This window comes from Gopherus flavomarginatus, chromosome 8, assembly GCF_025201925.1.
Source record: "Gopherus flavomarginatus isolate rGopFla2 chromosome 8, rGopFla2.mat.asm, whole genome shotgun sequence".
Taxonomy (NCBI): Eukaryota; Metazoa; Chordata; order Testudines; family Testudinidae; genus Gopherus; species Gopherus flavomarginatus.
In genome coordinates, this window is record NC_066624.1 from 111,854,978 (window position 1) to 111,881,422 (window position 26,445).

Consider the following 26,445-nt stretch of genomic DNA (forward strand, 5'->3'; position numbering starts at 1 on the left):
CTTTTGTCAAATAAACAAGGGGTCTGCAAATGTTCATACAATGGCTTCTCCACAAGCAGGAATTTTATGCTTTTTAAAGATTGGAACAAAGAGTACTTTGCATTGTATGAAGCATTCTGCAAATGGAAGAAGGAGGACAGGCAATAAAGAAGATGACAGACTCATATTTGCCTGGTATTTCAGGCAACTAAATGGGCACCATGGCTTTGCCTATAAAAAATGGCCCTCTGCTTTCACAGCCAGTCTCTGCTGCAGTTACGATAATGAAGATAACAGTTCATACCACTGAAAGATCTAAGTCCCTATGACGGATGTACAAAACAGCCTGCCTTTCTATAGACACCTAATTTCATTTACAAAAGCAATAACCAGCTAATAAAAATGCACTATTTGTATTTTTTCTCTCTAAAGTACATATTACCCTTCTACATTCATTCCTGTAGTCCCATGAATTACTGTTGTTTAGAGACTTTCCAGGACATCATGTTTTCTCTATTATTGGTTGCAATACTAAGAGCTCAGAGGAAAGGTAATGATACCAAAGATTATTCCTCTCCCAAGAATGTCTCTGATTCTTTTTTTTTAAAACCTAGACCTTTAATTACAACCTAATCAGCTTGATCCAAGCAATAAATATAACAAATGTGAGGCAAGAGTGTGTGTGTGTGAGTGAGAGGGAGAGAAAGGTTTAGGGCAAGGATCAGTGGAAAATCTTTAGAAATGATGTAAGTGAAAGCAAAGGCAGGGATTGGAGTTTGGAGCCTACAGCAGAGACTATAAAAACTCTGAAAGAAAGCTGAGCATTAGGGATAAGTTAGGGTGGGAGATCCTAGCAAGATCCATCAAAGTTGGGGTTGCTTGTATCCAAGGCAAGGTAAGATAAGCGAGGAACTGGGCTGTGTGTGTGGTGGGCGGCGGGTGTCTGGGATTTTTGTGTGTGTCTGCTGCTTTGTTTACAGAAACTCTTTCAATATTTGCTTTCTTTGTTAAGCATATGAACACTGAACATTTTGAAATTAACAAGCAAGCACAAAATACACACATGCACATGTCTGATGGGAAAAGTGCAATTCCTCCTGGCATTTTGGGGTACAACAGTAAGAAGCACATCTCCCGGTAATTTGGGTACTGGAAATGAACTAATAATAGAAGACAGAAACATAGTTCCATTAGCTAAGGAGTTAGCATGTAAATAAGAAGTGTCAAACAGTGCATCCCTATTAAAGAGGTTTTTTGCTTTTATGCTTGTGCAGTGCTTAGAAGATGTAAGGTGCTCTCTAGATGCTAGATAATAGTGGTATTTTACTTGTTTTTCCTTGATTTTTCCCATTTGAATGTTATGTTCTACTCAGAATAAATCAAATGCATTTTACGGCTCTAAAGGAATTAAAGAGCCAATCTAGTTAAATAGCTTGATTGATTGCTTTGCTTTAATAAATAATGGATTCTTAGTGACATGTTTACATGGATGTTACCTGTAACATGTTTTAAGGCACAAGATGAAGAAATTAGATCAGGGAAACCTCTTAGCCAGCAAGTTCTTTATTATTCTCCTTTTGTAAAGCTCCTAAATCTACAGAAGAGCATTAAGGATCAAGGGACATCCTAATATCAATGATGGGCCAGATTTGGAGTAACTCAGGTTTGCACTGTTGTAACTGAAAACATAGTCTGGCCCAGTGATTGTAATTGCACTTTCTTTGTACTGGGCTCAAAATCTCACTCTCTCTCTCTTTCTGCCTCCATAACTGGGGTCACTTAGTGTGTAAATGTAAAGAACTTTCAAGTCTGCACTCTGGAGGCAGTTGAGGGAACAGGGGGAGTTTTCTTGGGGAGCCAACATGGGCTTTGTTCATTGGGGTTCAAATCTCTGCAGTTCTTAAAACACGGGAGCGTGCACTACTGGCTTATTTGGCTGTTCACTTTAGAAGCAGCAGCATCTCTAATGGGTAGAACATAGGGCTGAGAATCAGGAGATTATTCATGACGCTGGTGTGAGTTAACAACATCTCAGGACCTCAATTTCCCATCTATATGATGGAGATGATCCTGCTGCCCTTTCTTTGTAGAACACTTTGAAGTCTATGGATAAAAAAAAACACTGTGAAATAAATTATCAAGATTATATAAGTGCAAAGTTTTACTGTTTGGAGCAATGGTGCTTATCAATACTCCCAGTAAAATCCTGCCCTGCTGATTTCAGATGGATCTGGATTTGTAAAACTCGAACTTCGTCTAACTGCTAAGTGTATCTCTGAGTTCTAGGACTGTTATTTTACTGAGCAAGTTCAAAACATGCATCAACTGTCTACAGATTGCTTGTAATATGGTTGTAACTCACCTTTATATTCTTCTGAGTTTGCCCAAAGAAATAGATCACCTACAATTTCAACCTACAGTACATCTTCACCCAGATATCAATTTTTTCTTCACCGATAATCAGTTTCGATCTTTGTTCAAAAGGGTAATATATATCTATCATCCATTACATCACAGCTAATATTTGAGCCATTTATATTACCACTGTAATGACATTCTTCTCTTTTTCAGAGCTGATCTTGAGAGCTTTATCTGTATAATTATGGAAGTATATTTTAACTGGTTGTAATGGGCACTAGATTCTGCTCAAATAACATAGTCTGCACTTATCTGTACACAGAACTTCCACTTATGTCCCTCCATTGTTAAGAAAAGAGAAATTTCCTCTGCACCTGTGAATAAAAACCTAGTCTATATCCCTGTACATTTCACCTCTGTGTATATTTCCTCTTTCTGGTTGTTTTAAAGGTTTGTTTTCTTTATTTTTAAATGCTGAAGGCATGCAAGCCTGTGACACTGAAGAGCTGTTAGTTCTTATCCTGAAGAGCAAACAAAGCTTTTTTAAAAAGAAGTCTTAAAATGTCAATGTAACTGTGATTAGAAACATTTAGAAAAGTTGGCCTGCTTATTTGGTAAATATATAAATGATTTAGGAGCTGAGCTTTTGTTGGCATGGATAACAGTCTAATAAAGTTTTGTTTTCCATAGTGCATACCAAGAATGCTATAAAGTTATTTCAATTATCTTGCTTAGCAAAGGTGGAAATCGGTGCTTCTCATTAATGGCTCTTTTCTTGTGTGTTGTAAAAAATCTGCTTATTTAGCACTTTTTCCTAGGTGGATTTTGTCAGTCATTTGTGGCTGATACATTTGGTGTCCAAGCATGATTGCATTCAGACAAAGTGCTTTTCATTTGCTGTTATTAAATGTTTGTTTGTGGTGGGTGATAGTCAGGTACAGATTGTTCTTAGCTTTGCAAGCTGTCCAAATTGTGTAACTCCTGCTAATTCCCAGGAAAACGTTCCTAGAATATCCCGCATGGACTATTTGGGCTGTACATAATATTCAAATGAGCAAACAGTGACCATCCCTGATTATCCTCTTCCTACTGCTTTTGCATCTGTGTAACTCCATGGACTGCAGCTGAGTGACTACCGATTTATGTTGGTGCGAGTGCAGATGTTCACACGGGGGCGGGAGGGTCTAGTCTCCTCTTAAAAACTCCTCTTAAAAATACATCCTGTAGCAGTGATGAGAATTTGACATTCTGAGATTTAGCCCTTACTAACATGAGTAGCCCTACCGAAGTAAAGCGGCTTCTCCCATTTGTATAACTGGAAGATCAGGCCCTTTACACAGGCAAGTCCCCTAGAGAAGAGAAGCAAAGAGAATGCCTGTTGCTATTATAGGAAAGCGGGAACTGAGCCTTCCAGCCCAGGGAGACTGACACTTGCTAGCTCCACTTAAGCTAGTGCACTAAAAATAACAGGGCTTGTATTCAGGTGGATAGCTGGTGCCACAAAATCCAGGCTGCTATTTTTGGTGTGATGATAAACTTCCAGTTGAAGTCTATGAGCAACCAGCCAGAGCAACCATCTACATGTACGTGTTCTCACCACATCTCCTTCTTTCCAAAGTTTAAAAGCAAGAAAATGTTTAAGCACAATTTAACATAGATCAAAATAGCAGGGAAATAATTGCCAAGATGGCAAGATAACACAGGCAATAAGGATAAAGCATTGGCAAAACTGTGCGGTTAGAGTGAAGGTATACATCAAAGTCAAGATTTTCAAAAGTGATTAATGATTTTGAGTGCTCATCTTCAGACACCTTGAAGGAGCTTGATTTTCAGAAATTGCTGAGTACTCGCCCTCTGAAAATGAAGCCCCCCAGATGGACCCCCAACATCACTCATCACTTTTGCATTCTTGGCCAAAGTTCATCCACTTTAAATATGAGATTTGGAAAATCCTAGTAGATTTAAGTAGACGAAGCCTGCCATGAGCTATTTCCCTACATTCTCAGGAGTCTGAACAGTCATTGCACTAACCAGATTAATAGTAAAAGGGAGTTTGAAATGATCATAGAGAAAGCTAATTCTGACTGCATCATATATATAATAAAAGAATTGATGTGGATTTCCAAAACTTAAAGATCAAAACTTACTTCAGCAAATGCATTATTAACAACAGAGAGTATCTGGCTTTAACTGTTTATAATTTATGGAATGCATTTTCCAGTGAGTCCCATACTTCAGTGTCTTTTTATAATGGACTGCTTTCTGCAGAGTGTGTCGTATCTCATCTGTGGGATGAGAACAGAAGAGCAATGCTTAGCTATTTGTGTGCTGGATTCAGCCGCGGTATTTTTCCCCTTCATCATACATTTTCATGGTATTACTGAGAATTCCACTTGCATTTAAGCAAGGCTTCCCAGAACTTTCTGAAATCACTGACATTTCTGATATGGGAGTATCTTGGCTTTTATGGTAATGAATGCACTTGAGGGCACAGTCCTACTTCAACAGAAATCCGTGTGAGTTTGCCTAATGACCTCAATGGGAGCAGGATTTTTTCCAGGTCCTCCAGTGCATCTGTTAGTAGCTCATATCCTTGTTTCAGATAAAATACTCTGCCATCTGCATCTTAACAACAATGAGTAAGACCCTCAGTGGAGAGACTCACAAAATGATACATTTAACTAGCACAGGTAGTAACAGACCACTTTTGATGGCACCTAAATAATTGCAAAATAGTACAATAAGAACATAACATAAGAACATAAGAATGGCCGTACCAGGTCAGACCAAAGGTCCATCTAGCCCAGTATCCTGTCTACCAACAGTGGCCAATGCCAGGTGCCCCAGAGTGAATGAACAGAACAGGCAATGATCAAGTGATCTTTCTCCTGCCATCCATCTCCACCTCTGAGAAACAGAGGCTAGGGACACCATTCCTTACTCATCCTGGCTAATAGCCATTAATGGACTTAACCACCATGAACCAATGAGCTGGTTGCTGAGTGTGCACACCACTGCCCTCTACAGGATGGAATTACAATTGCTAAGGATGATGTCAGAGGCCCTGTGTGACTAACGGTAATGGAGATTCTCCTTTACCTCTAATAGTAGAGGCCTATGCTTCTAGAGCGGGAAGATCTGAGTTTTCATGCTGTTGCCATGAAGAACCTAATGTCTATGCTGCGCAATATGTGACAGTCCGTGACCCTGATCCTTCCTTTGAACACCATACACGCACATCCCAGCAAAGCCCCATTGACTTCAGGGGCCTGCCTGCTCCTGTTCACTGCAAGAGTAAGGTCTAAATTTCTGGAGGAGTGCGGAGCTGTTACAATGTTGCTATTAAAATTTGCGTGAGAGAGTAATCAATGCACAATGGCAGGAGAGTGAAAGATTGTGCTGCAGTGTATGAAGCCTTGCCTCAGTTCTGTTGCTAACTGTCAAGCAGGAAAAATAAACCACTTGTGATTTATGCCCCGAGTAGTCTTCAGAGTGGTATGAAATATGATTGTTTGAATCAGAAAGAACAATGATGGCTGTTCACATTTTTGATAGGGAATGGTTTTGAACTCTGCGATGAATTACCCTGTCTGGTTTTTGCTCAGCCATCTTGGCTTGGGGATGTCATTTCGCTTTTATTAAAAGAAAAAGGAAAAACATATCTGCAGAGCCCTCGGGTCTGATGTTAGGGAGTTACCATGTTGTGGATGGTCAAGAGCTCTACTTTGGTTTAGTCTTCTGTTGGAAAGGCGCTTCAAATGGTATGTGCAGAGGTTGCTGCCATTTATCCTGTCTTGATATGGCAGAAAAATGTTCTTTCTTTTATCTGTTTTAATTGGAACGCCAACAAAGATGCTGAATTACACCAGGAATTTAAGCTTTGCTGCGTTTTGAGCTAAAATATGGGTGAAACCCATAAATATGTCGAAACTTCAGACATGCAATTTTATCTGTTATTTCAGATAGCACAGATTCTGAGACATGCATTCACATGGAGTAGCACCTTACCTCCTCATGTAGACCCAGTGAATTCAGTGGGAGTATTTGTCAAGTCAGGGCTACTCAGCATGAGTAAAGCTATTGGAATCTAGCCCACAACAAGGACAAATCCTGCCAGGAGCTGTGTTGCAGTCATAAGTTTACTCAGAGCAGTTCAGATTTAACTTCACATCTCTTTTGGAGTAGGGAGGTAGAACAGTAGATTTCAGCCCCTACCTGAGATTAAGTTTGAGTCATGATTCAAGTAGAAGGGGGACAGACATCTACAAAATCCAAATGACAAAGGAACTGAGTGGAATTGTTCAGGCAACATCGGAATATACAATAGATGAACAACAGAAGAAAGCGAAGTAACTAGTGTAAATAGCTAAACTCCGGGAATATGGTTAAAAGTGGTGGGTCAAATTAATGTCTGACATACACAAATGTAACACCCCTGACTGTGGTGAGTTCAGCTGATGCCATCATCAATGGCTTTGACTTTGCTTTCAGTGGCAAAAATGATTTAGGGCAAAATCACTCACAGAAGAGAAAATCCTGCTTCCTTCTCCCACCTCAGTGGGCCCAAAATTCAGGGGAACTAATATCCTTCTCTGCGGCAGGAGAGGACAGCGTTTAGGGGAGCACCACACTCGTTGTCCTCATACAGAAGGGTTCAGAGGCCAGGGCTGAGGAGTGGTGGGGTTAAGATGGTCTCAGGCTGGCCTTGATTTTGCTCCCATTTAAGTCAATGAGACTGTACTTTTGCAACTGACTTCAATGAGAGCAGAAGCAGGACCTTAGTCCCTACAATTTCCTCTCCTTCTAATTTTGCCAGAGTTAAGTTCCAGCTGGTTAATCAAATGTCTTTTGTGATGCAGGTGCCATAGTGTTTATTTTTATTAGTGCACCAGATGCCGTTTTTAGCTCTTTGGTCTCTGGGATGAATGAATACCAGCGCAGACATTAAACCATATGAAACGGGTGCATTTAACCTCACCATTTATTTTTACTTCCCCATATCCAAATAATCAGGATGTGGTTCTTTGCAAGGTGATAGATGGCGGCTTTTCCTTTCATTGCACAGCCAAGTACAAAAATACACATTATAAAGCACACAACGGGAAGGCGGGGACCATGGTCCACATGCTCAACTGCTGTAAATTGGTGTAGCTCTGTTGGCTTCTGGATCACTGCTCAGAATGAGTGGACACATCAGACTCACCTTATTCATTCCTTTGTCTCTCTCCTTTAACTCCTCTGGAGTTATTCTGGTTTATATCAGTCATTTCCTAAACCTTACGGGCAAAAGAAAAGGGTATGAAACCAGATAACAAAAACACATGTAAAAATAATTAAAATTAACACCATTTTTATACCTTCCTCTACAGCGTCTGCTACTAGCAAATGTCAGTACAAAGATAATAGCCAAGGTGGCTTGTTATTCTGATCACTCAAGGAAAAACCCATGTGAGAAGCAAAGAAATTAGGGTGACCAGATGTCATGATTTTATAGGCACAGTCCCAATTTTTGGGTCTTTTCCTTTTATAGGCTTCTATTACCCCTCACCCCCTGTCCCAAATTTTCATACTTGCTATCTGGTCATCCTAAGAGAAACGAACACATGTGTTATAGCTGGACTTTGAAACCAGGAGTCCAAGTACTTTGCTTCATCTCTCTTGTAGTGTGGGAAACAAGAGCAAAGTCAAACATTTCTGCTGGTTATATTCTGCCCGATCTCGTGAGAGATCTGTGAAAGTGAGGATAAAACAACTCTTGTACATCATCAGAATGTATTTACACAGCCAGCTCCAGCAGGAGAGTCAACAGAGAGTGGCAGAGTCAGAGCTGAATTATGCTCTCTGGGGCTGAGCATGGAAAGAAGATTAATAAGCAGATTAGCAGATTTCTTCTGGGGCTGGAGGCCCCAACCCAACTCCCATTCAAATCAATGGCAAGATTTCAAGCCAGGATGGTGTGAGCTGGGTCGGCTCCTAAGGAAGGCAGAATTGGGCACCAAGCTATAAGTCAGGGGCTGCTCCTGGCTCTGCTGAGTGACCTGGGCAAGTCATCATTCCCCTCTATTTGGCACTGGTGAGGCCTCCTCTGTTTTGGGCCCCACACTACAAGAAGGATGTGGAAAAATTGGAAAGAGTCCAGCGGAGGGCAAAAAAAATGATCAGGAAGCTGAAGCACATGCCTTATGAGGAGAGACTGAGGGAACTGGGATTGTTTAGTCTGCAGAAGAGAAGAATGAGGGGGGATTTGATAGCAGCCTTCAACTACCTGAAAGGGGGTTCCACAGAGGATGGATTTAGACTGTTCTCAGTGGTGGCAGATGACAGAACAAGGAGTAATGGTATCAAGTTGCAGTGGGGGAGGTCTAGGTTGGATATTAGGAAAAACTATTTCACTAGGAGGGTGGTGAAGCACTGGAATGGGTTCCCTGGGGAGGTGATGGAATCTCCATCCATAGAGGTTTTTAAGGCCCAGCTTGACAAAGCCCTGGCTGGGATAATTTAGTTGGGGGTTGGTCCTGCTTTGAGCAGCAGGTTGAACTAGATGACCTCCTGAGGTCCCTTCCAACCCTGAGATTCTGTGACTCTATGATTCTAAGTCATTTCCCCTCCATGTCTCTGGTCTGTTTGGGGCTGGCTCATCCTTGTCCTTGTAACTGTTCATTGCTGCCCTTGTCACGTGCCCTTCCTCCTCTGTGCTTGTCAGTGGGGAGTGATTCAATAGGTTGTTCTGCTTTGCAGATGCTGCAGGTTCGGTTTGGGGTGGTGCAGTCTGTCCTGGCGCTTTCTCTGCTGCGGTGGCACACCGGCACTGCTGTCCTCGCTGAAGCAGCTCCGCAGGTAAGAGACTATTCCTGACACTGCCGCATGCACCTTCCCTTCCTAGGGAGCTCAAAGCCAGGGACAGCTGGAGAGACAGGTATCTCCTTAGGACGGGGATGAGGGGGCAGCGGGCTCTAAGGGCAGGGTTCGAGTTACACTGTGACGATACCGTGTGCAGAGTGTAACGAGTGGCACAGAGCTGCACTGCCCCAGGAGCAGAAGAGAGGATGACGTGTGAACCAGAGTCACAGTGTCTCCCCAACCACTCACTCGCTATGAGGAGGAAGAGTAGGGTACTTCATCCCACCCCATGGAGTAACTTCCCCCCTCCTCTCTTTGCACCAGCTATTCTGGCCAGGGATTAGGGGAGAAGGATGCAAGACTGGCACCATCCGTGACCACTTATTCACAGTGGGGAGTATTGGATGGCGATCTGAGGAAGATGGGGATCTGTTTATCAAGAGACAAACAGGTGAAATTCATCAGATAAAAGTTGTGACGATTTACCCAGCTCCATGGAGACTGAGTAGAGTAAACGGGCAAATACCTTGCTCAAATGATGGATTCCCTGACATCTTTCCAGGAGCCCAAGGATTGCACCACACTGTTCTTTAGCCGGTGCAGCCTGTGCAGGCCAAAGAGCCACATATCATCCTGCTTATTTATTTGAGTGGACTTCAGCTGGATCAAGAAGGAGCATTGGATGAAGACCTATCGTCCTGCCATGCTTCACCTGCCCATGAAAGCTGTGGGATTCTGTGGGCCACACCATAAAACGTGAATGGGGCACATCTGACCCAGAGGCCACACTTTGGGCACTCTTTAGTGGAGAAATTAAAATACACTAGGGCTGGAAGGGAAATGTTTTTATTTTCCATAGAAAACCAAATTTTTAGTACAAAAATCAAAAACTGAAAAAATGAGAGCCAAAACCCAACAGATATTGATTCAGACATGGCACCCCAGTGTATCAGGGGAACTGTAGTTTGAGTGCCACTGGCTATCAGTCTCTTCTGTAGGCTGGACTCCCTGGTTGGACTACATTTCCCATGATGCATCATGATCTGCCCTCTTGCTGTGCCACTGCAATGCAACATGGGAGCTGCAGTATAGTCGGAAAACCAGCACAGAGGAGAATAGATTCATGAGACACCCAAACAAATCCCATCAGGGTCTGAAACAGCATTTCTAAATCAATATGTTCTGTTTTGGAGTATTCCTTTCTTTGACAAAGTCGAATTTCTCTGCAGAAAGCTGACCCCTTGATAACAAAATTTTTTCAGTCAAAAAAACAATTTTGATGGAAAAATTGCAACCAGCCCTAAAAGCCATGAGGAGTTTATAATTTTGAACAGGTCTCAGCTTCCAAGGATTTTTCCTTAATATCTGGCAAGATCTTCTGTTAAAATGGGCTATATATGAAGGGTTTTAAATGATGAAAGCTTTCAAGTTTCCTTGAAAGATTTTTAATCTTCCTTAAAGTCTCATCAGACTAGTGTTCACATGTGCAAAAGAGTTTCCTAAATGAACTACTCTTAAACCCTCAAACAAGCTAATAAACGCATCCTACCTGTGATCTATGTGGAGTGCATACAGTTCACATAGCTCTACATGTAGATGGACTTGTAGAATTTCCCTGATGGCTTGTTAAGATAAAGGGAAGCCCATTCGTTCCAGATGACACACTTTACAAATATTGCAGTATAATGCAGCAATTCAGGGGCAACCTTTCTATCCTTAGCAGTGGGTTCTATTTCCTCATCCAATCCATGACCATCCAACCTAATGAGATATTTGTAAACTCCATTTCTTTAATGATTTCTAACTGGCTCCCTGAATACGCACAGCAGAAGCACAAAAGGAAGGAGGTTAGGTAATACATCCGCATTTTTCAAACATAGGCTGCATGAATGTGGATATTCTTACAGTAACTACAGAAAAAATTCTGCTACTATCTTACCTTTATATCTGAATCTGAATCATTCCTGGGATATCAGACCAAGATGTCCCAGGAACCATGAACAAGACAGCCTGTCATAGTATAATTCCCAATTCTGGACCTTAACGTCCAAAATACGGGTACTAGCATGAATTCCCCTAAGCTTAATTACCAGCTTAGATCTGATAGGCTGCCACCAATCAGGATTTAGAGTAGAGCGCCTGATAGACTCTGGTCTCCCCCAAAAACCTTCCCTGGGGGTCCCAAGACCCAAATTCCTTGAGGCTCACAACAAAGGGAAATAAACCATTCCCTTCCCCCTCCCTTCTTCCTCCCAGTCCTTCCCGCCCTGGGAACACTAGGAGATCACCTGATTCAACTTCTTGAATCACCACCCCGAGAGGAGTGTTACCTTCCCCCTCCCTTCTTCCCCCTCACCCAGAGGCAATACAGATTCAAGCTGCGTAAATCTAACACAAAGAGAAAAGTTATTCTTCCCTTCTCCCCACCAATTTCCTGGTGAGTACAGACACAATTCCCTTGAACCTTAACTAGGAGAAAAAAATCAAACAGGTCTTAAAAAGCAAAACTTTTAATAAAAAAGAAATAAAAAATAAAAGGTTATTCTCTGCAATTTAGATGGTAACCAGTACAGGGTCTTTTAGCTTATAGAAAATGGATAAACAGCCTTATCCAGAAAAAATACAATTTAAACTATTTCCAGCAGACTACACATTTGCAAATACAGAAAAACAATGTAAAAGCCTATTGTCTTTCTACCATTGTACTTACAAATTGGAAACAGAAGATTAGAGAGCCTGGAGATTCTTGTGGTGCCTCTCAGAGCCCAGAGAGAGAACAGACCAAGAACAAAGAACTCACACCCAAAACTCCCTCTACCCAGATTTGAAAGTATCTTTTCTCCTGATTGGTCCTCTGGTCAGATGTTACAGGTCACTGTTTGTTAACCTTTTATAGGTGAAAGAGACATTAAGCCTTAGCTATCTGTTTATGACACAGCCTCATCCCCGTCTTTCAGGCTGTTTGCTGGGATGGCTCCCTTGTTGTGTTTCTAACTTCACTCTTTCACAAGGACAAGTCATTGGCCTATCACGCAATCCCTGACCTAGGGGACCAATGGCAGCCTTTCTTCTGGTCCCTATCCTTTGACCTGTATGGCTTGAGTGGCCCTACCAGGAGTTAAAGTTCCCACTAGCATATCTATCAGCCTTCCCACCATGTCAAGGTGCTGTCCTCTGAGAAGGAGACATGTATTGGCTTTGAAATGCTGCCTCCCTTGGAATCGAGCATATTCACACAACAGAATAAAACCAGTGTCTAGGTCAGGAACTGAAGAAGAAGACTGTGTCCAACTGAAAGTGAATGGGGAATTTGAAGTAGGCAGAGAATAATCTCCTACTTTATCATTGAGCAAGGGCACTGAGGCTAACATTCTTAATCTGCCAAAAAGTGCCATAGATTCTTTAATGACCAAAAGTGGTCAGGGCGTCAGCTTTACATCTGTTTTTAAAAAGGCTAACCGTGGAGCAATGTTTTTTGCCTCTTACAAAGCAGAGCAAATTGTTTCATTGTCTGTTTTTATGTCTTCGGTATTGACAGGCCAGTCAGTATTTGTCAGCTACCCAATATGCATAAATATAGTCTAGTAAGGGTGTTAACTTTAATGTCATAAGAACAATCATATTGGGTCAGATGAATGGGTCATCCAGCCCAGTACCTTGTCTTCCAACAGTGGCCAATGCCGGGTGTTTCAAAAGTAATGAACAGAACAGGGCAATCATCAAGTGTCCTAAATGAAGTTCAAAAAACATCCTGCCTATCCAAATTCCCTGCAAGTTTCAAGAGGACACTCTGTTCTTTATTTCCTGTCTTAATCTTGCATAAGGCTACCATGCCATGTCCTACCTCTGAATTGGTAGCATTTCAGTGCTAGGTGAAATGATTTTGATGTATTCTTTGCATAACAATTTGTCAAATTTGTAAAGTGATTTGGAATGAAAAATACTGTATAGGCATGTACTACAGCTGGTCATAAACCAGGGGTCGCTGCTTGTGTAAGGAAAGCCCCTGGCAGGCCAGGCTGGTTTGTTTACCTGTCCTGTCCACAGGTCCAGCCGATCGCAGCTCTCAGTGGCCATGGATTGCTGCTCCGGGCCAATGGGGGTTGCTGGAAGCAGCAGCCAGTACGCCCCTTGGCCTGTGCCACTTCCAGCAGCTCCCATTGGCCTGGAGCAGCGATCCGTGGCCAGTGGGAGCCTCAGTCGGCTGGACCTGTGGATGGGGCAGGTAAACAAACTGGCCCGGCCCACCAGGGGCTTTTCCTACACAAGCGGCACGTCCTGTTTGAGAAACCCTGTCATAAACCAAAATTCAGTTTCCTGAAAATATCAGAGTTTTGAAGCTGTTTTCATTTCAAAGAGTTTGAAAATAAAATTTTAATTTTCCCTCCAAAATTCATAGAATTATTTAATTGGAATTCAAAAAAACATTGAATACATTATTAAAAAAGTTATTGAAATGATTATGGAAAGTTTTTGTTTACCAAAAACTCAGGTTTCACTAAATAAAAAATGTTGATAACCATTTTGAATAACATTTTAGAGCAAGATTTCAGTTAAAAAGTCACTCAATTTTTTGTGAAAAATGAAGAATTTCAACAATGTCAACAACCTGACATTAAAAAAGTTCCTCTTGGAAAAGTGGCCAATTTTCAATAAGAAATCATCTCATTCCAATGATTTACTCCAGCTTTAGTATTTATCGGTTCTAATGTATTTATGGGCTGTACCAAGCAGCGTGCTCACTGTGCTGATTTAAATTCTTTACCTAAAACAGAAACATTGAGCAAACCCGCCCCCTCTTCCTTTGCAGCCCTTTGACTCTTCCATAGTCTTAAGCATGGAAGCACATTCCGCATCCAGTGAAGAGAAGTCAGCCACTGACCTGGCAGCTAAGCTACTGCTTCTTGATGAGCTAGTGTCCCTGGAAAATAACGTGATTGAGACCAAGAAGAAAAGAAGTTTCCCAGGGTTTGGGTCTCCTCTCGACAGGCTTTCTGCTAGTTCGGTAGATCTGAAAGGCAAGCAGAGGTAAGCTGAGTGATCGGATGGTATAGTGATGACCGCTAAAGAATATTGATAGATAGACCAGATAAACGCAAGCTACTCATTTTCATTAGCTAGCTAGTTCTGTGGTCGGCTGTGGGTAATTCATTTGTCAGTATATTGAAGTCACTGCAGACTACTCATCTTCTCAATGTTGCTGCAAGATGAATGGTAAATAATGCACTCTGCCGCTGCTTTATCCCTGTAGCCCTAATCAACCTACAAGAGACATCCAGGAAAAATTATTCCTCCAGCGCATCCTTTTTCATTCATGTTAATGGCCCTTCAGTTTAAAAGGCTCTTTAGGCAGTAAAACTCTTCCAGGAATATATACTGTCTGGGGTTTAAAAGTGAAGGGGGGTTGGGAGGGAAAAGTTTCCAAGAACAGATGGCTGGTGAAAGGGCGTCTTACACAGCAAATCTTGACCGACACTGTAGTGTGCAGACGAGTCATGGACAGTACATGATAGGAAGGCATCCTGAGTAAGGTCTTCAAGATCCTGGTCTATTGGTTTCACTGAGACTGGGTCTGAGCAAAGCCCGTACAGTGTACCTATCCTACAATGCACCTGGTAATATTCAGGCCTGATATCTTGACTGTTCACCTAAGAGGAGAAGGGGCTTTATGTCGGAATGAGGCAAGGAGATGAGAACTAAGAAGGCAAAGGAGATGCGTGTGGCTGCTGGGCAAGACTTGCAGGATGTCTGATGTTCATCGGAACGGAAAGTGCTCACTGAGATCGCTCTCTTTCGCCTCCCCTGCTATTTGCTGCTGGTGACCATCTTTCCTCACCTTTCAGCCCCAAACCAGCAAAGCACTTAGTGACGTGCTTAAAGTTAGGCATTCGCTTAAGTGATTTGCTGGAGAGGGACCGTCGTATGGATGGGTGAACAAAGTTAAGATCAAATAAAACCTGATCCAAGCCTTCACCCAAAACTCACCACAAACCTGGAACTAGAATTTTTACTGAGTTCTATAAAAGTTTGGCTGACTATGTTTAATTTGGAAGTGAAAAATATTCACTAGAGCTAGCCAACATTGTCCAAAATTGGTTTTTCCAAAGACATTTTTGCAATTAATCAGCTTTAATACTAGCTCTGCACTTACAGGCTCTGGCCAGTAGGGGGTGAAAGGTGAAATGATTTAACCTCAGGCAGGGTTTTTTGCCCTTACAGCTCACTATGAAATCAAAATGCGCCCATTTCTGTGAAAAAAAATAACTGCAGTAAGTGCATGGGGTTTTTAAGCAAAATTTGGCTGTTTTGGGGAGCAAAAATGAACCTTTTTTTCAAAAGAAGCCATGGAAATTCATATTTTAGATATAAAAATATTGATTTGATCTAAATTACAGAGAAAGCAAAATATCTGAAGAAGGGGAGAAGGAAGTTTGAGAAATGGGCCAATATTTCTCATGACATCTGTCAAATCAAAACCAGTTTCATCGAGGTCTAGCTAAACTCAGAAGTGCCAGAGTATCACCAAATATCTCTTTTTATGACATTTCCAGCCCCGGTTTCACCCTCGAGGGTTTCATTGCTCGGAGAAGTAGACAAGCTTTTGGCTCCTGGATGAACCAAATGTTGAAGCCATTTGAATTTCTCTGATCCCTACGTTTTACACAGCTACTGTTCTACCCAGCATCCTCGGATCACCCTATACAATGACCACACTAGTGTATAGACCAAGAGAATGCTGTTTGGTCATGTAGACCAAATACAAAATGTTTCTTAGTGTATATACTAGGGCACGTGTAAAACAATGCCAGAGTCTCTGCCTTCTCCATGGGATGACAGCCTGCTACTGTAACACCTTTAGCTCAAGGGTGTTTAGAGATCCTGAATGTAATGGCTTGAAAAGCTCTCAAACGCTGAAGAAGACTTTACGGCCTGCATTAATACAGTGCCGTGATATACGCTCACACAGAAGAAAATTACAGCAGAGATTGGGTGAAATCCTAGCCCAACTGAAGTCAATGGCAAAGTGGCCATTCACTTTGTCCCGGATTTCACCTATTCTTTGTTAACATTAAGAAGCTTTGGAAAGCATAGACAAAAGCAAGAGAAGACGAGCTTTTAGATGAGATTGAAGCGATGGAGACTCCAGTAAGCGTCACAAAGGCACAAATAATGTTTTTAAACAAAATTCCTTTTGATTTTCCTGCCCAGTATCAAGGCCTGCTTGGCCGACAGGTGAAGATAGATGCACAGAAGCTCTGCAGACAGACGCTCTGCAGGATGGGCTGAAAGTCCCTGTCATTGCTGCAGATGGCCACAAGAGGGATCAGCTCAACCATAAAACGCCTTAACTTTGTTCCAATGAATCACAGATTCATAAACTTTCAGGTCAGAAGGGACCATCATGATCGTTTAGTCTGACCTCCTGCACAATGCAGGCCACAGAATCTCAACCACCCACTCCTGTAACAAACCCCTAACCTATGACTGAGCTACTGAAGTCCTCAAATCATGGTTTAAAGACGTCAAGCTGCAGAGAATCCTCCAGCAAGTGACCCGTGCCCCACGCTGCAGAGGAAGGCGAAAAACCTTTAGGGCCTCCTCCAATCTGCCCTGGAAGAAAATTCCTTCCTGACCCCAAATATGGCGATCAGCTAAACCCTGAGCATGTGGGAAAGACTCATCAGCCAGCACCCAGGAAAGAATTCTCTGTAGTAACTCAGATCCCACCCCATCTAACATCCCATCACAGGCCAGTGGGCTATTTACCGCTAATAGTCAAAGATCAATTAATTGCCAGAATTAGGCTATCTCATCATACCATACCCTCCATAAACTTATCAAGGTTAGTCTTGAAGCCAGATATGTCTTTTGCCCCCACTACTCCCCTTGGGAGGCTGTTCCAGAACTTCACTCCTCTAATAGTTAGAAACCTTGGTCTAATTTCAAGTCTAAACTTCCTGATGGTCAGTTTATATCCATTTGTTCTTGTGTCCACATTGGTACTTAGCTTAAATAATCCCTCTCCCTCCCTGGTATTTATCCCTCTGATGTATTTATCGAGCACAATCAGATCTCCCCTAGCCTTCTTTTGGTTAGGCTAAACAAGCCAAGCTCTTTGAGTCTCCTCTCATAAGATAGGTTTTCCCTTCCTCGAATCATCCTAGTAGCCCTTCTCTGAACCTGCTTTTGATGGGAAACATCAGGCCCAAATTAAAGAATTCTGGGACCCTGACCACTATGGAAATTGGGGGGCTCCCCAGATTCCTTACGTACCCAGCCCCACACAGACCCCCTAAATGCCCCCCGCCTCACATCTATCCCAACAACCCTCCACCAGCCCCCATTGATCCCGAGAGCTCCCCCACGCACATCCCAGAAGCCCTGACTTACATCCTGCTGACTGCAGCCCCCAACACTGCAGCCCCACCAGCCACAGCCCCTAGCATCCCCCCTTCCCCACCAACATCCCATTCCCCAACCCCACTGCCCCCCAGCACTTGCCCCATATCCCTCACACCCACTGCCCCCAGGACCCTCCTGGCCACATCCCCACAACTCAGCACTCCACTCTGGGCGACAGTGGCTCCTCCTTATCCCAGCCACCCAGGTCTGCTGGCTCCCATCACCAACCTCTACACTCCCAGGCGTGGCCTGGCCACTCCTCTGACATGATGGAGGGGCAGCTGGGCCAAATCTGAGTGAGTGCCATTGTGACCTGGGGCACAGCGTCATAGCGCTACTTGGTTTGGGGGGTTTTCTGGTGGCTGAGGGCTCCTCGGAGATGGGTCCCTCTGCAAGTGCACTGAGTGCACCTTGGTTAGTCTGGGCCTGGGAGCTATGTGACAGTTTGGGTTTTGAGTTCCAGTTTTACAGTGAATTTAGCGATGCTGAAAGGCAGCAGATTGGCAGCTCTGGAAAATTAAGTCCTCCTTATATCCAACCAAATACAGACAGAGAGCAGAACTGCACGCTGCCTGATGCCTCTGATTCCCTCGCAGGGAAAAAAGGTGTGTTCTTAACACAAGTTAGCTAATACAAAGTAAAACACTGGTGAAGACCAGGGCAACTGGCAGTTTTCACACGTTTTAGCAGGACGAGTTAAAGACTTTGGGGGATCCTATGGTTTACCTTGATCCACTAACTCTTGTGAAAACTTCAAACTGCCCGATCTTCACTAGGATTTTACACTGTAGCTACCTGGAGTTAAGGACATGCCATGTTTCCTAGTGAAGACAAGGCCCAAGAGAGTGAAGAGAGTTCATTTTCCAGTCCTCCAACTCTTTGTAAAGTTTCTCCAAGGACAAAAATTAGGATTAGTCCCCAGGTGGGAATTCACTAGGTGTTTGCAGAAACACCATGGTTTTTATTGCAAAGTGGCGGTGCTTTTATGGGTGAAATGCAAGTTCCTCCACTCTCAAAAACCATGCTCAGTTTTTCATGAAACGTTTTGTTTTTCCTGCCTGCATGGCCATATTGGTCAGGGTGAAAGACACAAGGGAAGGTTTAGCTAGGAATATCTCACCTTTTGGTTCTGTTCGTTTAAACCAATGATTGAAATCTCATGCTCATGTTTGCGGCTATTGAGTTGTCTAAACGTTGCATTGCAAACAACCATTTTTAGAAAGGAAACTGGAAAACAGCTATTAGGTCTCCTCTATTTCATCCCTTCTACCCCTGCAGGATGCTTCCCCCCTGTACCTTACCTTCTCACCCTCCCCATGATTTGCGGACTCTATTTGAAATGTCCAGAACAATGGATCACCCTCACCACGTGCACTTCATTTCAGAGAGCATCCTGCAAGCTAATGGTTGAAAGCTAGTGAAGTGACTACGCAGAATGATTTAAAAAAACCCAAGTCACAGCCAGGAAAGCCTTTGCCCCAGGACAGGCAGGGCAAGGGGAGAAGTGACCTTAGACTACTGCTGAACCACCCAGCTTCTGGGCTGCTGAAATGGCCTCTGACGTAAGTTAGAGCAGCCCCCAGAGCTGCCTATGGATTTGACTGCAGCTCAAAGCTCTATGGCTACTCTCCTCCTGCCCCTGGCATTAACCCAACGCTCCTTCTGCACCGGGGGAATTCACCCGCGGCCTGTCGACGCGCATGTCCTGCCCCATGTGCCGCCACGGTGTTATCTGGGAGGACAGGATCAGCCCCTTAGTGTTTATCACAAGAAAGTAACACACAATACTCAGCACCTAGAGCCCTGCCCACCCTGGGGCTCAGCCCGGACCTGGGCCCCCAGAGCTTGGAGTCGGACCTTGCCTAAGGCATCTGCCCCTCCTTCCAGCCCTCCCCTGGAGCCCGGCTTCTAGGGGAGTGAGGAGCTGAGTTTGAGTTAACCCTTTGTTCACCCTGGCACATAGCCGTGGCTTGCAGTCAGGCTGATTTCCTGGGATTCACCCTCTATTTCCCATCCCATTCCTTTTAGTCACACCCCCTCCCTCTCTTCCCTATGGCCTCCCTCAGTAATTCCTCTCTGGCCTTGATTTTCAAACCCTTTAGGGACTTGGCTCCACCTTCATCTACCGTCCTGCCCCATAACCTTTCTGGGCTTGGTCACCCCGTACGGGGTAGGGGGAGGGAACGTGGTGGAAGAGCTGGGCATCTGCAGAGTTTAGGGAAAGGGCAAGTGGTCTTCATGGGAGCCCCGAATGTAAGGGGCTTCTGGACAGTCGAACGGAGCAGAGCTTGGCTCAGATCCTGCCCTTCGTTTCGAATGAATTAAATTGATGCGGAGAGGAGGTGCTTTCAGTGAGAAGGCCCCCCTGGACTTATACTTAGTAAGCTACTGGCTGACCGCAGAGCCGAGCTGCTGCTGTTTGAGTTGAGGATGGAGGAACGGGTCTGAGGAGATTTCAAAGGGCCTGGAACTCTGTGGGTTTGAAACATGACCGCGGATCCAACCCTCTTTCCTCGAAAGGCCTCGGTTTTTACTAACACTGGCCCTGTAACATTCTCCGCCTCGCCTGCAGGCCAAGGGAACGTGCCTGTGGATTCCCCAGGGCTGCCAAAGATGGTTGGAGCAACACGCAGTGCATGCCAGCAAGTGCTACTCCTTGCTAACGGCGCTGGCACGGGTGTGCAGCCAGCAGCCTACCAGTGGGAGGAGAGGCCCGTCAGGGTCAGCAGGAAAAGCTGACAAAGTTGCAACTGTTCACTGGTGGTGTGAGAGAGGCAAGAGGAAGCGGGGAAGGGAGAGTGAGTTCAGAGGAGACAGGGAGAGGGCCTGGGGGAAGCCAGGGGCAGGGCTGGGTACAGGAAGTGAAATTGGTTTCATTTTACAGTCTTGTTTCATGAGCAACATAAAAAGAGGAGGATCGGTTCAGCGCTGCCATGTGGCCCTCTGCGCCACTTGGGCTGGTGCAAAGGGGCCATATGGGAGGCCTCCATCCCCACAGAATGACCCCAGCCTGTGGACCTACTACAGCAGGTACAGAGACCCCTCTCCAGCATCTTTGCTGCAGCCCCTGGTGCAAGGGACACTGAGAGCAGAGGAGGGAGGGGGTAGATCAGGAGTGGGAGGAGGAAGAGGAGAAGAAGGCGTAATGGGAGTGTACTTACCCCAGGTCATGTAGGATGGAACATCAGTTGTGTCAACACAACATCTGTTGCTTCTTTGGCACTAGAAGACGAGTCCATCCTTCTCAATATTTTCCTGCTGGTTACAACATTTGGAGGAACTATTCAGTTTTGCTGTGACACATTGGCAAGGTCGGATTTGCTGCAGTGACTCAGATTGATGGTTCATTGCCTTTGGTGTTTTTATCTCTGACAGTGGACAATGCTGAGTGCTTCAGAGGAAGGTATAAAACCCCACAAAATACCTGACTGTGCACCATTGTACTTTGGAGGAGGACAGGCCTGAAAAATAAGGTTTCCCAGCCTTTGTAACTTAATATTTGATATTTCCTTAATAATATCCTGCAGCAATGAGTTCCATGAGTGAATGAAACTTTGCATAAATACTATTCCCGTTTACATTTTAAAAATCTTTTTCCTCTTCTTTGAATAGTAGATGAACAACTACCAAATGGGGATAATGGACCAAATTCAGCCTTTCTGTAAACAGCTGTAACTCTATGCTCCCAGCAGGGGTAGTTTTCTTATAGAGGCAGCAGTTTATGAAATGCAAAACAACTTATTTTGAGTAACTGTCCAGAACCTCCATCTTTAACAACAGACCTGCCCTGACCATACCCCATTGCCAAGACAGGTGTGAAATGGAGGAAGCAAAGATGCAAACATTTTTAGGTTACTCCTGTGAAGTATCCTTACCAGTTTTTGCCCTGTTCTTTTGTGCAGGAAAGTGGTGGAGTTGCCCAAGCGACGATTTGGAATTCCTCTCGACCGAATCGGAAAGAATCGTCTCACCAGCACCAGAGGTTAGCAGATAGTGCAAGTAAGTCATCAAAGCAATGTTTAGGCGCCTGGGATCCAGTGCTGCTCTTGGTTACAGACCTGCAAGCTCATGTGATGTCAGTGGATTTGGAGGTCAAATCTGTGGAAAGATGACTTCATGTCATCAGGAGGGGGGACCTGGTAACAGTCTTCAAATATGTTAAGGTCTGTTATAAAGGGGACTGTGTTCAATTGTTCTCTAAGTCCACTGGAGATAGGACAAGAAGTAATGGACTTAATCAGTAGCAAGGGAAATGTAGGCTGGATATTAGGAAAAACTTTCTAACTCTCAGGGTAGTTAAGCTCTGGAACAGGCTCCCAAGGGAGGTTGTTTAATCCCTGTCATTGGAGGTTTTTAAGAACAGGTTGAACAAACACCTGTCAGGGGTGATCCAGGTTTACTTGGTCCTGCCTCAGCGCAGAGAGCTGGGTTAGATGTCTGCTTGAGGTCCCTTCCAGCCTGACATTCCTATGATTCTATATAACATTGCTTTAGCTCTGTGTATTTAGCTTTGATGCCAAAAGAAGTTAGGAATTTATGACCCCCACAACAAATCCAATATACCTAACTTTGCTTGTCTTTCATAGACCTTTTTAGAGTATCTTTGTCTGGGGCTTTGAGTTTCTGACTAGGACAATGTAACTTTCACTGCTTTTTTTTTCTGCAGGTGCATCTATGCTGGATGATTGATGCTGTATTCGGAATGTCACAGAGATATGGAAGATGCTTCACAGTGTGTCTCGTCATTGATTAATGATTCAACATTTAAGGAATTGACCTGCTGCAAAATCTATTTCACATTGTATTTTACAAACAGTAACAGATTCAATCCATCAAATCAGAACATTCTCACAGCGATGTTTTAGTCTGACAATAAAAGGGAACAGAAAATGAGTGTATATAATTTCACTGCATGACTATTTTTTTTAAACTCATAAAAGTTTCTTATCCTAGCAAGGACTATTAGAATTTTTGAAGAAAAATAAAACTTTTAGAGATGCCAACAGCACTCCATGGAAGGCAGAATTGCTTTGTAAATTTCACTCAAGAGGGTTGGCTTTTCGTTTCATGTGGCTTAAGGGGACAAATCCAGCTTTTATTCAGTCCTTATTCAAGCAAAACTTTTACTGACGTCAGCAGGAGTTTACTGAATAAAGCCTGCGTAAATACCTTAGGATTTAGCCTGATATTTGTAACAATCTTTCCCTTACCTCTCCTGTATCTATGTCATGAATCTTTTCATCTGACAGACGCTGAAACTTGGTGAGGCTGTTACTTCCCTTACACCTCTGAGCTGCTTAGTTCCTTTCACTCCTTCTTGTACATACATGGGATGAACTGGAGGTGCCCTCCAAGTAGGAGGTGACACAGCCTCTGAGCCACCTTCATAGAGCACCTGGCTTTAGCTCCCTGAAGTGTTAGGACAAGGAGATTTCACCCTCTCTTCCTTCTCTCACTCTGTAAAACATGACCAGGGACAGAGATGTAGCTTAATTCCAGTGTTTGGATTTGCATCCAGATCTGATTTTTCCTGAAGCTGGGGGTGTTCAGTGCTGGAATTTGGGTCCAGTCCATTACAAAGAAAGGGGAGTCAGCTGGATAACTCAGATCAGTATCCAAACTCCAAAGGTGATTTGTACCAATCTGTCATTAGGAATAATCATATAGTGTCATCTAGGAAAGGAACTATGTCAGGATGGGACCATAGGAGGCTGGGCCATACCAGACTCTTTCTTTTAGGTGTGACTGAAGCAAGGCAGCAAGCAGCAATGTGCCACAAAACCCAGTTTTAGCAGGTGGGCTGTGGCCTATATGGAGTAGTGAATTAAGCATCCACCTTCTGATCTCATGTACTACGCAGAGGAGGGAGACTGGCCTCCAGTTGAAAGATGGCTGAGTAAGGAGGAATCCAGACAAGTCCCCAAGAGGAACTAATGTTTCCTGACAGTTCCTGCCCTCCTTCCCCACTCCGCTCCCCGTGACTGGAACTGAAGCTGGTTGTAAACGAGGAATTTTCACATAAATCTTTATTTTTGTCAACATTTCTAGTTTAGAAAACTTCTCGATTCTTACAAAGCTGTGGCCTCATAGGATTTCATAGCTGTAGCCTGTCACAAATCTATACTCCAAGGCACTTTGGCCTTCACAGCCGCATAGCTCCGCTGTTTGTTGTATCTGCCTTTGAATGGACCGTGGGATGGCACACACCAATTTTCTCTGTCAGATAGGAAAAGATGGGTTTTGTTGTCAGTTCTCTGCCTTTTTTAAAATATATATATATATATAGCTATTATCTTTTAACCACTGATGTTGTAGCATAGTCACAAACGATCACAGTCCCAGACTGAAATCTCCAATGTTACAGAAAGAAAGAAGGGCTGTGCCTGAGACATGACGAGTCGCCTCATTCATTTACTCCCATTTTTCTGGGGTCTGCTGAAATTTGTGTTGAATTCTGCTTATTTCTTTAAACGTGCAGTCTGAGGGGGACTCTCTCCCGGTTACACACATGGGGAGGCTCAGACTGGAGAAATCCAGAGCTAATGCATTATGTTGGGATGCTAAAACTACGTTACAATAAAATGTACTGCATAACTATTGGCCAGTGTAAGCCCTTTTCTCTGTTCTAACCACAGATGAATATTGCAGTCTACAGGCATGTACAGAAATTTCTCCACCATGCAGGAGAACATTAAACTTGGGGAAGGACTCCTGGATGTTGGTAATAGCAGGGAACTGGGAGTCAGGACTCCTGGGTTCTCTTCCAAACTGCCACTGGATTGCTTGTTTTACTACGGGCAAATCATGTAGCCTCTCTTTGTCTCAGTTCATCTACCAGTGCTTAACTCGAAAGGGTGTTCTGAGGCTTAAATTTGTTTGCAAAGCACTTTTTAAATCAATGGATGAAAAGTCCTATTTAAATAGGAAGCATTAGGAGGTCTGTGAAAGATCTGTGTTAAAACTGGAGAGAAAAGAGTAAGCCTGGGCACCACTGCAGTTCTCACAGCCGAATCACGCTGGCCAAGGTTTTTGTACATAGCATGGAGGTTAGCAAACATGAGGTGATGATACTGTGACATGTACTGTGTAGCAACTTTACCTGTTTTCCTCTGTTCACAAAACCATTCAGAGGCCTTTATGGGGTGTCTGCTAATAAATCAACACAAGTGAACATCTTGTGAAAATATGTTTACATTGTCTTATGTGTGGTCCCTGAGTATCAGGATTCTCAGAGCAGCAAATCAGCTCATATTATTGCCACGGACAAAGTGTGGTTATGGTGGGGAAAAAATGGCTGTCCAAGTGGCGCCTGAGGGGGGTAAAGATTTCTCTTCTCCAAGTTGCAGAGGAAAGTGCAAGAAACTTCATTTAGGGACTAATTTGCCCCAGAGGTTGTTTCTACTTAACCCAAGACTCTTGGTGGTTGGTTTATACTTTCCTACTCAGTCTCACTCTTCCTTGTGGCAGGACGCTGGCCTGGCAGCCTGACAGCAGCAAGGCATGGAGCTGCAAAGGGGATGGCAGGACCACAACCTGTCATTCGAGAGAAGTTGGAAGGGGGACAAGCTGCCTCCTATATACCACAGTCTCAATCTGATGACTAAGACACATGTCAAGCCCCTCGGCCTTCTTGGCCAGCTGCCATGAATGCTGGAACCCAAGCCCCATAGCCTGCCCCATGTGAACTTGAGAGGCTGCCATTAAAGGGTCAACAATGAACTCGATGCAAGAATCACTGGGTGGGGTTCTCTGGCCTGTGCAATGCAGGAAATCAGAGTAGATGATCCTAACGGGTCCTTCTGGCCTTAAAAATCTATGAATTCAGTAACATTTATCGCACCATGGTATCTCATATTGATCACTGCAGCTACCTGAGCAGAGGGAAGTACTGCAGTACCTCAGATGCTGCCATGTGGGTACCCACCAACTGTGTAATAGCTACAAGCATCTGATTCCCTGTGCAGACTCTCTATTCCTCATGCTGCTATGGACACGGCCGAGCTGCAGAACCCAGCTGGCGTTTGCTATCCTGGCCATTAGAAAACCTGGCTCGTCACTGGTGAAACTGCACTCAGTTGATCTGAAAGCCAGTGAGAGGCATAAGTATAGAGCCCTGAACAGGTCCCCAAACTATTGTGACTACGCTACTCTTTTAAAAGAGCTATTGCTCTCCAGAATGGGCTGTAGTTATTCCTGTCTCTCTGGCTTTTGTGATAGTAGAGAACAACACATGAAGGCACATTTACACAGAGGCACTGAATAAGTATCCATAATCTGCAGGAGAGTCCAAGTCCCAAAGAGTTGACTTTAGCGGCACAATTTACTTTGGGGGTGATCAAACTGAGCTAACGTATGCAAAGTGCTAATATATGACAATGGCCTACATTTGATGTGTGTCAGGTTTGGCATCATAACAAGCTGTGTAGTTCCCCTGTTCTTGAAGAACATCCAAGCTATTGGTGTAAATATGCACTTTCTGCCAGATCCCAGGCAGCTGATGTAGGATAATAATTGGTGCTTTGTGGGGAAGTGGTGTTTTTGAAGAATGTGTACCAGGCAACCTGCAGTGAAATACTACGGCTAGACAGGCCTGGAGACACATGTCCAATTATAGCCCAAATTATTTCACTCATCCACACTGCAAAGCCAAATTCTATTCTTATATCCAACGTTACCTCTGTTGGCTTCAGCAGAGTGATCCTGGACTTACACTTGGGAATATGGCCCAGGAACTGGCTTTATTTCATTTGCAAATAATTTAAAAAAATATTTTCTTCCTTGGTTAGTTGAACAAGTGCCCCTTTCTGATGAATGCCCGCAGAACCCCCGGGCAGCAGTATGACATTGTGTGAATTCTATGCATGT

General features: G+C 43.8%; 1 protein-coding gene across 1 annotated transcript; it reads left to right on the forward strand.

The window, feature by feature from the left end:
* The first annotated feature begins 827 nt into the window (after positions 1–827).
* Positions 828–24,661, forward strand: OSTN (osteocrin). The gene is made up of 5 exons (XM_050964836.1): positions 828–874; positions 9,076–9,174; positions 13,988–14,205; positions 21,483–21,579; positions 22,247–24,661. The coding sequence occupies exons 2-4, from the start codon at positions 9,076–9,078 to the stop codon at positions 21,565–21,567; spliced, it is 402 nt and encodes a 133-aa protein (XP_050820793.1). The 5' UTR covers positions 828–874; the 3' UTR covers positions 21,568–21,579; positions 22,247–24,661.
* Positions 24,662–26,445: the final 1,784 nt, after the last annotated feature.

What these genes read in the sequence shown, in the direction of transcription:
- OSTN (XM_050964836.1), top strand. Translation starts at nt 9,076, where the DNA reads ATGCTGCAGGTTCGGTTTGGGGTGGTGCAGTCTGTCCTGGCGCTTTCT. An exon ending in TCGCTGAAGCAGCTCCGCAG is followed by an intron (nt 9,175 to 13,987) that starts GTAAGAGACTAT and finishes CTTCCTTTGCAG; the next exon opens with CCCTTTGACTCTTCCATAGT. An exon ending in GATCTGAAAGGCAAGCAGAG is followed by an intron (nt 14,206 to 21,482) that starts GTAAGCTGAGTG and finishes TCTTTTGTGCAG; the next exon opens with GAAAGTGGTGGAGTTGCCCA.